Raw genomic sequence first — 13,717 nt, 5'->3', positions numbered from 1 at the left:
CCTACCCCTTACCTAGAGTGTCTCAGACCCACTTGCATCCATTGTGAGACACATCAGAGTATTGGACCTGCTTGAATGCACCAGGAAAGGAAGAGACCCCATGAGATCCCACTGGAAGAAGGGATGGGAAAAACGACAACATAAAAACAGAAAAAACCAATATGACCCCATCAGAGTCTAGGGATTCTACAACAGGATGACCTAAACATCCCAATGCAGATGCAGCAGAAGAGAATGACCTGTAAAACAACCTCATGGAAATGATAGAGACCCTCAAAGAAGACATGAGAAAATCCCTTAAAGAAATAGAAGAAAAATCAAACCAAAAATGCAAGAAATCAAAAACAAAAACCAATCCCCCCCTCACACACAAAAATAAAACAGATGAAGGAAACAATTCAATCAATTCAAGACCTGAAAACCAAAATAGAGACAATAAAGGAAACACAAACTGAGGGAATGCTGGAAATATAAAAGCTGGGTAAATGATCAGAAACTACAGATGCAAGCTTAACCAACAGAATACAAGAGATAGAAGACAGAATCTCAGGCACTGAAGATAAAGTAGAGGAAATAGATTCATCTATCAACGAAAGTCTCAAGTCCAACAAATCCTTAACACAAAATATCCAGGAAATATGGGACAACTTGAAAAGACCAAACCTAAGAATAATAGGTACAGAAGAAGGTAAAGAAGCCCAGCTCAAAGGTGCAGAAAACATAGTTAACAAAATCATAGAAGAAAACTTTCCCAACCTGAAGAAGGACATGCCTATGAAAGTACAAGAAGTTTACCTGAACACTAAATAGACTGGGCCAAAAAACATTCCCTCCCCACATAATAATAATAATAATAATAACAACAACAACAACAACAAACCAAACATACAGAATAAAGAAAGAATATTAAGGGCAGCGAAGGAAAAAGGCCAAGTAACATATATAGTCAAACCTATCAGCATCACACCTGACTTCTCCATGGAAACTCAGAAAGCCAGAAGGTCCTGAATAGACATTCTACAAACACTAAGAAACCACAGAATTCAGCCCAGACTTCTATACCCAACAAAACTGTCAATTACTATAAATGGAGAAAAACAGGAAATTCCATGACAAAATCAGATTTACCCAATACATATCCACAAATCCAACCCTACAGATAGTTCTGGAAGGAAAACTCCAACCCAAGGAAATTAACTGCATTAACAAAAACATAGGCAATAGATAATGTCACTCTACCAAAAGCCAAACATTAGGGGAAAATCTCACACACAATACCACCACCATGTACAAAACTAAGTACAAATAGATCAAAGACCTCAACATAAATTCAGCCACACTGGACCTCTTAGAAGAGAAAGTGGGCAGTTCTCTTGAACAAATGGGTACAGGAGACTACTTCCTGAACATAACACCAGTAGTAGAGACACTGAGGTTGACAATTAATAAATGTAACCTCCTGAAACTGAGAAGCTTTTGTAAGGCAAAGAACACAGTCAACAAGACAAAACAGCAGCCTACACAGTGGGAAAAGATCTTCACCAACCCCACATCTGACAGAGGTCTGATATCCAAAATTTACAAAAATCCAAGAAGCTAGTCACAAAAACACCAAAGGATCCAATTAAAAAGTGGGGGACTGAACTAAATACAGGATTCCCAATAGAGGAGTCTAAAATGGCCGAAAGACACTTAAGAAAGTGCTCAACATCCCTAGCCATCAGGGAAATGCAAATCAAAGCAACTCTGAGATACAATCTCACTCTTGTCAGAATGGCTGAAATCAAAAACACCAATGACAGTTTATACTGGAAAGGTTGTGGCGAAAGGGGAACACCTCTCTGCTCTTGGTAGGAGTGCCAGCTTGTTCAGGCACTTTGGAAATCAGTATGGAAATTCAGCAGAAAAATGGGAATCAGTCTACCACAAGATCTAGCAATTCCACTCTTACTTTTGGGCATATAGCAAAAAGATGCACATTTATACAATAAAGACATCTTTTTTACTATGTTCATAGTAGCATAATTTGTAATGGTCAGAACCTGGAAGCAACCTAGATGCCCCTCAACTGAAGAGTGGAAAAAGAAAATGAAATGACAGACTATGGACACCCCCATGGAGGGCCTCACCCTCCCTGGGGGAATGAGGGGATAACGGGGGGGGGGTTGGGGGGTTGGGGGAGGGCACGGGAGGAGGGGAGGGAAAGGGAGAGGGACCTGGAACTGACTTGTGAAGCAACCTTGTTTCTTATCTAAATTTAAACTGGAAAAAAATGTGGTACATTTACACAATGGAGTACTACTCAGTGGAAAACAACAATGGAATCTTGAAATTTGCAGGCAAATGGATGGCACTAGAAGAAATCACCTGAGTGAGGTAATCCAGTCACTCATATATGTGAGGTATGTACTCACTCACATATGGAATGTAGACATAGAACAGGAGATTGCCAGCCTACAATCCCACTTCAGAGAGTCTGGGAAACAGGGAGGACCCTAAGAGAGATATGCATCGAACCCTGGAGAAGAGGAATGGGACAGGATTTCCTGAGCATGGGAGAGGGGAGAGGGAGCTGGGAGAAGGAGAAGGGGAGAGGAGGACATGGGGAGCAGGAAGGTTGAGTTGGGGGAAGACTAGAGGAGAGCAGGATGAGAGATGCCATAATAGAGGTAGCCATTATAGGTTTGAGGAGAAATCTGGCACTAGTGAGATTTCCAGAGGTCTACAAGGATGACACCAACTGGCAATCTAAGCAATAGTGGAGAGACTACCTTAAATGCCCTCCCTGATAATGAGATTGATGGCTTCCTTGTATGCCATCCTAGAGCCTTTGTCCAGTGGTTGCTAGAAGCAGAGGCAGACATCCACAGGTAAACACGGAACTGAACTCCTGGAACCAGTTGCAGACAGGGAGGCGTCATGAGCAAAGGAGTCAAGACCGGGATGGTGAAATCCACAGAGACAGCTGACCTGAACAAGGGGGAGCTCATGGAGCCCAGAATGGTGACTGAGAGGCCAGCATGGGACTGATCCAGACCCCCTGAATATGGGTGTCAGTGAGGAGGCCTCAGCAGTCTATGGGATTGATATGTGAAGCAAGCTTGTTTCTAATTTAAATAAAAAATTTCTGAGAAAAAAAATAGAGAGCAGTCACCTTCTCATGACAATACCAAACAACTTGTAGCAAACTCACCGGGAAAAGAAGCCACATAGAGCTTAGCCACAGGAAGCAGCCATGGGAATCATCCAAAGGATCTGCATGCTGTGTTGTTTTGCTTGGTTTCCCCAGTATCTCAGGAACTTCACCTGCTCTGATTGGATATGTATATTAAGCCCATTTACTAATGGGGAATTTAAATGCAGTAGACAGGGAGGACAATTCAAATCCTAACATGGTTCTCTTAAGTTAGTCACTAAATAGACCTAGGCACGAGTGTGGTTTTCCCAGTGAAGTGTGGACTAGCTCTTCCTTGCTTGCTCCGCACCTGCTGTGTTAGGTGTTTGCCTAACGAAGTGTAATGACATGCTGTGACATCTTACCTTCTCTGGCCTGCCAGGCTCATGGTTTTCACTGTCCCACAAAGAAATCACTCTCAGAATGAGACCAGATTAAAGGAATTCTCAACTGTCTTAACCATTAGTTCCCATTAGCAGCACTGGGGCTCAGACCATGACTTCACAAAGTGTGACTCCTTCTAGTGCTGAGTCCCTTCAGCCAGAAAAGACTGGAAGGTCTCAGAAGCAACGGCTTTCTACACTTCCCCAACCTTCCTGTCCTCCCACTCCCTCCCCTGCCAAAGTCAGTGTAGACCCAGCAATCCTTTACCAAAGCACCACCTAGACACTCATTCTTTCCTCTGCCCATTGAGGAGTCCCAGTTCAGAAAGAAGTTCTCACACCTATGCAAGAACAACAACACAAAGGGAACACGGCACAGGGGCCAGGAAGAACTGGGCAGAAGAGCCTGTGTCCTCATCTGTGCTCTTCCATGTTTCATAAAACAGTAATTTTCAGGCTGTGCTATGCCCTGAATGATCCCTTATTATAAAATAGCAGTTTGCTCTTTTTGAGTGCGAATGTTGGGGTGGAACGCCTCTGCACCTTGTGTGAATAAACAACCAACAATGCAGCAAAATGCTAAGTTATTTCCACAGATGAAGCATAGCCATCTACGACATTGTCAAATTAATTTGGGAATGCATGCTTACATTGGTGTATTAAAACCCTTAAGCAAGGCCAGAGCTGGGGGCTTAGCAAACAGCAGCCATGTTTAGGGATCTGTGGTTAGCTCTGTAATAGCCAGCAATGGCCCTCTAGGCATCTGTATCAGCTCTGTGCCTGTGCCTTCAGCCAGGCCTCTTCCACCCACGCACCCTCTCAGTGACATTCTGTAGCAGTTATGTGATGGGGAATGTATGAGCTAAGAGTCAGGGTTGGGGATAAAGATCGCCACAGATGATCCTGTAATTGCCAATGGCCAAAATCCATGATCTTCAGCGGATTAAAGACAACATAATTGGTATAGCTTCCGGATTTATTATAAAAACACCTGCTTCTGACACAGGTCACCCAAGAAGGCCATTCTGAAGCGGGCCCTCCACTTTTTATCACCGGTACATCATCCATTTTGGCCACTCACATTTCTACACAGGTGTCCATTCTCTGTTCAAGTTAAATGCAAAAGTGGACAGAGCTTCAGGGACTGGAATAATAGCTTAGTGGTAGAATACTTTCCTGCTATGTTCTACACACACATACTCACACACACATACTCACACACACACACTCACTCTCACACACACACAGACACTCACACACACACTCACTCTCACACACACATACTCACACACACACACTCTCACACACTCACACACACTCACACATGTGCCTGCACCTAAACACACATTCTAAAGTCCAGGGTTCCCTGAGCCTTTTAGTGTTTATTCTGAAGGATTTTGTATCATGTGAAAATCTTGTTAAATAAATCCATTATTCCTTTATCTTGTTAATTTCTTTTAGGTGTAAGATTGTTAGTCCAGACCTTTATGATGGACAAGGAATAGTGTCACCTACTCGTGTCTTACACAGAAGAAATTTGCCAAGCGAGCTAAGATGCCACCTGGAGAAATGCACAGAGAATGAAGTAAAGCTTAACAACTATCTTAAAAAACAAAAAGGACTGAAAGAGCCCCTATGGAGCCTCATAGATGTGGATAAGCCTCAGCTTTTACAAATGTTTGCTTTTTGTTCTCTGTCTCTCTTACCTCCCCTTCTCTCCCCCCCTTGCTTCCCCTTCTTTATATTTTATATCAGGGAAAAAACAGAGACCAGGGTCAAGTCTAGCCAAGCATGTATCCCTTTATAAATAAAGTTTTATTGTCACATGCCATATTCACTCATCTACATATTGTATATGAACTCTTCAGCAAAGTAGCCATGTCCAAGACCATATGGACACAACACTGCACTGCACTATTTGCTCTGTATGTAAAAAGTTTGCCGGATCTGTGTTGTACATGACTAGCAGAGGCTATATTTTGCTGAACCAGGCCTTGAGAAAGCAGCAAGTGCTGAATAGACTTCATGCTGCATTTGGTGCTCAGCGTCTTGGCTTTCTGCTGTGTGTTAAGGGAAAGAAGCCAGGCTTCCAGGGGGGGGGGTCCTAATGAAGCAGAGAGAGATCCTGCAGACAGCAAGTTTTCAGGATGTCCCAGATCACCACAGAATGTGAGACTTGGACACAGGTGACTGATGTGAGCAGCTGGGAATGAAGGAGGGGGAGAGGTGAGACATGTCAGAGATCCACTCTTTCTGAAGGTGCTCTAGAGCTGTTCTGCACTTTAACTTGTAGAGAACAGAGTTCTGCTAGCAAGTTCTGAGTGGATTGACTGTTGTCTCTAGAGACTTTCACGCTGCTACCATTGACTTCGATGGGGGTAATGGAGCATTTTTGTCCCATGACATCTGTGCTGGCTTCAGGCTATTTAACAAACTCCTACTAAACAAATCCCAACAAAGTGCTCTTTAATGGGTACTTAATTCTGTTGTAGAGGTGGGTGCTGAGCACACCTAAGTCCTTTTTTTTCCTTCAGGTCTGCTGTTTCCTCCTTTTTATGACTTGGTAATTACTATACCAGAGAACCCTGAGTTAAGCACTATTAATCGCACTCCGAGTCACCGAATGTCTGCTTTTATTGATCTCAGTTGATCTAATTACTCTCTAGGTTCCAATTTAACAGTTAAATTGATTATTCATTTACATTTTTAATGCTGTAGGTGAAATCATTTTAACATGAATCATCTCTAGCTTACCGGGTAACGTATAGAGTCATTTGGGATTTTAATCTCAACAAGTATTTGTTGAGCATATGAGCCCAGAAGGGAGCAAGGATTTAAAAGGTCATTCCACTTTATGGTCAACCATGACCAAAATGACTTGCTGACATTTTTGCTATGCAAAATGGCTGTTAGTTATAAATGGCTTCCGTGGTGATAGTGGGTAGTTAGGACATCAGTTTTTATCTTCCCCTTACTAATTATATTTTGTCTACATACACCTTAAAATATATAATGCCCATATCGTTGTTTGAACTTGTTCTCAAACAAAGGTCTTTCTACGATTTATTTTTCTCTTAGATGATATTGACTTGCTGAAGATGTAGAGAGAGTGAGGAATCATGCCAAGGAGAACTCCTTAGAATGAGAGCTCTTAGTTTTATGTCATTAGCTCATGAAACTACTTAACAAACACAGGTAACATGGAAACATCTAACTTCATATGTGTTTGCAGAATTGTTTTCTACCCAAAGTTTCTTTAAATATGCTTTGTAGAGTTCATTTGACGATGTGCTTTCATCCTGCACACCAAGAAGGTGAAACTAAAAATTAACGGCCAGTGGCTTATCCTTCCCAACAGGAACCGTTTAGTGTATCATATTTATGAGTTATATGTCTAATCACCTATTGCACTTGCTTGTTTCTAAAAGGAGATGATGCATAGGAAAATACATAAGCAGTCACCTTTATCTGACTGTATAAAATGGAGGCCGAGTTTAATGCTGAGTAGAGGAGGCATGGTACTCAGTTTCTAGGGAATAGTATGTGCTAAGGCTTGCTGAAAAGGGCAGTGAAAAACGAAAAAAGTGCTAAAATACTTGGAAGTGCCTCCTTCTGCTGATTTTCACTGCCAATTCCATTAGTCTTAGTACAAACCTGGCAGATGAAGAAGAGAGCTATCCTAAATTCTTGACAAAAAGGTCAGATGGTCGATAGTATTATGTTTTTGTGCATGAAATTATTGAACTCTTTTCTGTGTGCCTGCCTTGTACTAGAAAGCACATTCTAAGCAAAGCCAGAAACACAGTCATTAAGAATGCATCATCTCATAACATGTATACACATCACTGATAATAGGATGCAGAATGCTTCAGTTTCCAAAGCCCTGCCCTTCCCTTGGTAGTCCTAGGAAGCTTGAGGGAAAGGTGACTTTAGAAAGTGGTCATGCACAATGAGTGAGTTCACCAACGAGTGTTGAGATCACCCTGGGTCCTGCCCTAAGTTACTATACTTTGCAAAAGCAGGTTGTTTGTTGCTTTTGTTGTTTGTTTGTTTGTTTGTTTTCAGACTGCTTTACCATGAGAGATCTCCTGTAGAAATTTTCTACTAGGCCCTTTGCTTTGGGTCTCTCAGACATCTTGGAAATTCTTTGCCTAAGCTCTTGCAGGCATTCTACAACTCACATATAGTCATATAGAGGTAGATGGACTGAATGATGTATAAAATATAATTTGATAATTAACATTACTAATCCAGATTGGAATAAACAAGAACAAAACTTGGGCTTGCCTCAGCCATAAATATCAAGGAAAAGGGGATTCTCAGGCAAATTGCTTCTGATGAATATGCTGTACCTTATGAATTTATTCTTCTCAATAAATTCTGACGTCGTGAAAAAACACAAATGTATTTGTTGATGTTTTAACATTGCACACTAAGCACAAGGAGGGGTCAGCCTCAGAAAGTGGACTTAGGAAGAACCTAGGGGTTCTTAAGAAATCCTGGGTTTTCATCATAGCTCATATGAACAGTATATGGGCAGTGAACTAAATTTGAGACTTATAATATGTAGACAAGGGAGACTCGTTGACTCACTTTAAACCAAAAGGAGGAGATGATAAGATAGTTAGGATCTGCAAGATACCTCATTTGGTAATTGATCTAGTGTGCAAGCATGGAGACATGGATCTGGATTTCTAGCAGCCAAGTAAAATGATAACTGTGGAGTACGCATTTGCAATCCCAGCATGGGTTGGGGGATAGGAACAGAGATAGAAGGATCCCTAGAGCTCATTGGTGAGGCAGCCTAGCTAAACCATTGAGTTCTGGCTAGGTTTAATGAAAGATCCTGCTCAAGAAAAAAAGGTAGAAAATGATTGAGGAAGACTGGTTTCAACCTCTGGCTTCTTTGCACACAAACACATAGCATAGCATAGCATAGCATAGCATAGCATAGCATAGCATAGCATAGCATAGCATAGCATAGCATAGCATAGCACACAGCACACACATGCTAAAAAGGGAACCAGAGATCCACCAAATCCTGAAATGTGAGCAGAAGTGCAAGCAAAGCTAATTTCCAATGGGCCAAGGCCAGAATAGTATCTATTGATGATTAGATGCCATCTTCTATTCATCCTAAAGCAAGCAGATAGAGCAACTATAGCTTACTGGTTTGTTTTAAAAGAGTTTATTGACTATGTCCCCTTCCCAGGGAAACCTTGCCCTCTCTGAGGAGTGGATGGGGGGTGGCATGGGACTAAGGTGAGGAGAGCAGGAGGAGGGGAGGGAGTGGGAACTGGAATTGGCATATAAAACTAGAAAAGAATGTTTTAAAATTAAAAAAAGATAAAAATTACAGAGAAAGCAAAAAATAAAAGAGTTTGTTGAGTATTCTGTAAGATGTCTTTAACTGCAGTACTGCTGTAGCCATAGCCCAAGTTCCCAAATTTTGTACTGGGCTCAAACCTGGGATTCACAGTTCCTTTCCCAGGAAATGGTTCACTTTATGGCGTAATGTCTAACTGAAGTCCGGTTTGTTGCCTGATGGCGATAACTTTTTATAGATAAATGCATAACTATTTTTGTTAGACACTTGAATTACGTCACTGCAATTGCAATTACACTCTCAGTAGAGTTGCACTGATGAAATCCCACAGTTAGTTCTGTAATTAAATCACAATGTACATCAACAAGTTATGGATCCTTAAAATCCTAAAGTTTAAATTTGCCAAATTTGTTGAATTTGCTCTACATGGCATTTAAAAATTCCTTTAGAATCCTCAGTTCTTGTGAGAGAATATTTCTATGCATACCACCTGACAAATCGCATGCGTGTTAGAATAAGCACGCCCAAGAAGGGCTTGTGTGAGCCCCTTACCTGTGCTGTCTTCATACACCACAGTCACTGTTCTCCAGTTGTAATAGAGGACCAGGTCCAGGACTGCCCTGCTGATGGCTGCATAATCTGGGTAGAGGTTGATGTAAAATGAGTCTTTGTTGTCCACCGAGGGGTGTTTCCAGCGAGTCTGAATGTGTGGAACTTCCAGAGCATTGCAAATAGACTGCACGGCGCTGACAGAGGAACTGTGGGATGGGCCAAAGAGGGCGGCCACACCAAGAGCCAGCTGGTCACAGGCTGATAATATCCGAAGACAAGAGAGGGGATGGTGAGGGAGGGGGGCAGGGTAGGGGGTGAGAAAGAGAGAGTTCTATGAATGCATGTTTTCCTTACAAGAATTCTCCACTCAACTATTAGAGACCTCTTACAATTCCCATCTCTGTGTTGATATCTGCTCTTGCCAGCTTCCAATATACTTTAGATAGTAAAATACTGGTAAATGTAAAAGTAAAGTCAATTAGCAATAAATCATAGGGCCAACTCCCTGCAAATAAAAATGAGTTACTGGTCTCAGTTCATTACCTCCAATCGGACGAAGGCTAACTCCTTTACTTGATCCCATGAGTACTCTGTGGGCTAACTAGCAAACCATTTGTCAAATGAAAGTCGTATGAATTAAGTTCTGTCATATGGCAGTGTGACAATGGAGAGATTAGTATGGTCAGAAGCCCCTTGGGTGGCTATGAAATGCTTTGACTGCCATATTTCTGAAACTCAGATAGGAATTTCAGACTATTGAAACATTGCTAAAGAGTACATATAAGCAGGAATGATACCTAATTAATTACAGAATAATGGGATGGCATGGCATAAAGGGATCTTTAGAAGACACTTGGGTCTGCCCCACTCATTTAATAAACAATGGACTTAATCATGGCCACTGGATAGTAACAGAGTTGAATCAGAGCCCGAGTGCCCCAGTTCAAGGTCAGGCCACCCCTTTCTCTCTCAATTATCAGTTAAACAAAATTAAATCACACATTTAAAATTTTATTTCCAGCATTTTTTTGCTATAAGAACAAAAGCATCCATTGAAGGAAATCAGAATATTTATAGTACAGGGAAGACCAAAGGCTCTGTTGTTAGCCCATCGACTTGGAATAATGCTTAATGATGTTTCAGGAAATGGAGATTGTTATTCAAACATCGTGTGACACACTGATGCTTTTACAGAATTAAAAAACACAACATTCTCCCTAAGGTTGTGCAAATTACTCGAGTGTGTTTTTACTGCCTGAAGAACAGATAGCTGAACGGGAATGGTGTCATTTCCCAAAGTCATCCTTATACATTTAAGTATTTAAACTCCTCTTAGTTCTTGACTATGATAAGTCATATTTCAGTATTAATATTTTTTCTCTGTATCTTAAATTACCTCTTTGATTCTAGATTCTGGATGGTGGAGCTTACCATCTACTACTAAAAGGTCTTGATATTTTTAAGATGTTTAATACGTACTGACCAAATTCCCTTCCAGAAAATGAGTTTATCCTCTCCTACCATGTAGAATAATGTAAGGGGGTGTAAGGGGGTACTAAATATAGGTTTACATGCATCTTTCATATTTAAATTGTAATTTTTTGAAATGAACTTTAGAGTTGCCAAGTGATAATACTTGAACACCGAAATTAAACAAATAGATCCATCTAAATAAAGGAATTTGTATTAGGAATTGTATAATTATGCAGGTTTACAAAATTAAGTGGTGAGCCCCATATGTTTTTGTAAGTTTCAAGGAGTTGATTTAGAGAGAATAAAGAGTAAAATTTTGTTGGCCATGTTGCGGCCATCTAAGCGGCAACTGATATTGCCATTTTAAGGACATATTCTGCACTGACTTTGAAGATGCACAGCTTTCTGCAATATACTGAAGTTACTGAGTTGTCACTGTCACAAGCTCACTTCTGGATGTGAGTTCATTAGCCCGACAAAGTATGAGCATGAGAGTGTGCAAATTGCCTTACCCAGTATGAGCAATGGATCGAGATTCCAGCCAATGTCTAGATTCTAGGATGCTAATATTTCTTGACAGAAAATCAATCCTTTAGGATTATGTTTGTTGGGGTGCTTAACTTACAAGTATGGTTGGATCTTCAGATTATAAGAAAATCTTCATTTTTAAAAAATTTTTTTTGGATTGAAGTATCACCGTTAAATGTCATTGGATTAGTTTTCTATGGCATTGTTCAAAAGTATAGAAGAGAAGAGAGAGAAAGATGCAGAGCAAAGAGAGAGATAGATCGAGTGAGTTTTATTCAGACAGTACATGTGTAAAGATGTCTTATGAGCTTTAAAATACTACTTGAATGTAACTATACATTTTTGTTATTGTTAATGGATAACTCTGACCTATAAGGCATTTCTAACATCTCTAACTCCATCCTTCTTTGTTTTTTGGCAGAATCTTGCTATGTGGCCCCCAAATTCATGCTAGACTGGGCCCAAATTCATCTTGATCTTTTAGTGCTGGAATACAGGCATATGCCACCATGCCTAGCCTCCTATCCTAAAAAAAACAGGGTTATTACACTAAGGTTATGGTATATGTGGTATGTATTATTGCAAGAATCTCCATCCAGCTGATGAAGAGAGCTTTACATTTTGCATGTAAGTAGCACTGTGATGTCTGCAGGCAAGTGTTTCAGGCAAACACATTCTCTGATGTAACTAGGTCAATTCTGTTAACCCTTAACACTCAGTTACTTGGGAACCACCAAACACATGGAGTTGATCATGCATGATTTGTGTCTGCAAAAAGGCAAAGTGTGTTCTGGAAGGAAAAGGATTCTTTATAGACGCAGATAAGCAGCAGCCTTTGGTTCCACAAAATCTTTAACCTCACGAGGGAGCAGTGCCTTTGTTAGAGGCTATGCTTCATGTGTATGGACTCAATAGAGACTTGTTTTAGGGGTGCCCAAGGGATGTCTAAACCAGCCCCTCCATTCCGTAAGACTCAGCCCACATGATGAAGCTTGCAGCCTGCTTATAAATTAGATTACTTTTGAGTATCTGTCTTCTGTTCAGAAGAAACAACAAAATGAAATTGTGATTTGTTTTCACAGATTTAATCTTCCTATTTTTATGATTTTGCAGAAAAGTGCAAAAGCAACAATAACAAAAAATGAAAAGATGTTAGATAAACCCAGCAGTTCGTAGCAGCATTTTATGATCTGGGGCTTGACTTATGCATGTCCTGGGTGCTTCTGCATGTTTGGTGGATGTGACCTTCCCCAAGATTTTATTTGACCGCACTGTACAATTTCATGGTGGTATCTCAGCTTCAGGAAGGAAAAACAGATCAAGCTTGACATTTTCCATTCACAGCTGAACCAGTAAATCATAGAGTGGAGGCCACTGAAGGATAAGCTGATCAGAAAGGCCCAGAAAACAGGGCAAGGCAGTGTCCATTAGGTGAGTCCAGATTGCGTTGATCAGTGACACTGGGGACCAGGAATTCCTACCACCCATTTGCAATAACACACCTACTTCAAAAAAAAAAAAAAAAAAGGGCAAGCTGTAAAAAGGTGGCCTGTGCAGCAGACTTATCACCCAAAGAAACGTTGTAAAGTAGAATAATAGTTACCTCTCCGGGAGGCTTCAAAACTATCAAAAAGATTAATTCTCTGGATGTCATAGGTTAATGTGACGTTAGGCATCAGGGTTCGGTTTCGGTTAATACTGGTGACTGCAAACTTGAAAGCTAATTCTTCCACATTAACGGGTTCATTCTCCACAGTTTCAAAAATACCTCCTGCAGAAGCAAAAGAGATTCATGAGAGACATCAGACATGTGCAATACCACTATTTCAAAAGAAGTTTGTAAAGTGTAAATAAAAGACCCAAGATAATGATTGCCAGGATGACCACAGTAGATACAGAATCTAGGCCGAATGATATCAGAATGTGTTATGTACAAACAAATAGTTCTAACTGCACATGCGTGCTTAAGGTTTTAAACCCAATATTGGAAAAATAATACCTCTTAGATGGTGGATATAGTCCCAACTTTTCACCAGAGAATCATAGTTAATAATACAGTAGAAAGCAGTTTTCTCTGATCTAAACACAATTTAAACTCTATTCTGGTAGGCAATCTCACCTAGGGATTAAAACATTTCTATTGAAAACAGAAACAGAGTTTCTAGGAGCTGGAGAGATGGCTCTGCAGTTACAAACACGTGTATATGGCTCTTATAGAGGACCCGAGCTCTGTTGCCAGCACCCATAGTAGACTGCTCATAACCATCCAAACACCAAGCT

General features: G+C 40.7%; 1 protein-coding gene across 9 annotated transcripts in view; it reads right to left on the bottom strand.

The window, feature by feature from the left end:
- Grik1 (glutamate ionotropic receptor kainate type subunit 1) overlaps positions 1-13,717 on the bottom strand; it is a 372,708-nt gene that overhangs the window by 138,656 nt on the left and 220,335 nt on the right. For all 9 annotated transcript variants that reach the window (XR_005878846.1, XM_005073843.3, XM_005073845.3 and 6 more), the window contains exons 2-3: positions 13,041-13,208; positions 9,437-9,694 (exon numbers count right to left, since the gene is read on the bottom strand). Coding sequence is in view for 8 of the 9 variants with exons in the window: in XM_005073843.3 (XP_005073900.1) it covers positions 9,437-9,694; positions 13,041-13,208 (426 nt within the window). In the remaining variant the exon portion in view is untranslated. The remainder of the gene's footprint in view (positions 1-9,436; positions 9,695-13,040; positions 13,209-13,717) is intronic.

This window comes from Mesocricetus auratus, unplaced genomic scaffold, assembly GCF_017639785.1.
Source record: "Mesocricetus auratus isolate SY011 unplaced genomic scaffold, BCM_Maur_2.0 Super-Scaffold_100008, whole genome shotgun sequence".
In the NCBI taxonomy this organism is placed as follows: Eukaryota; Metazoa; Chordata; class Mammalia; order Rodentia; family Cricetidae; genus Mesocricetus; species Mesocricetus auratus.
Note: the sequence above shows the minus strand (reverse complement) of the source record. Positions and strands in the feature narration are given on the sequence as shown.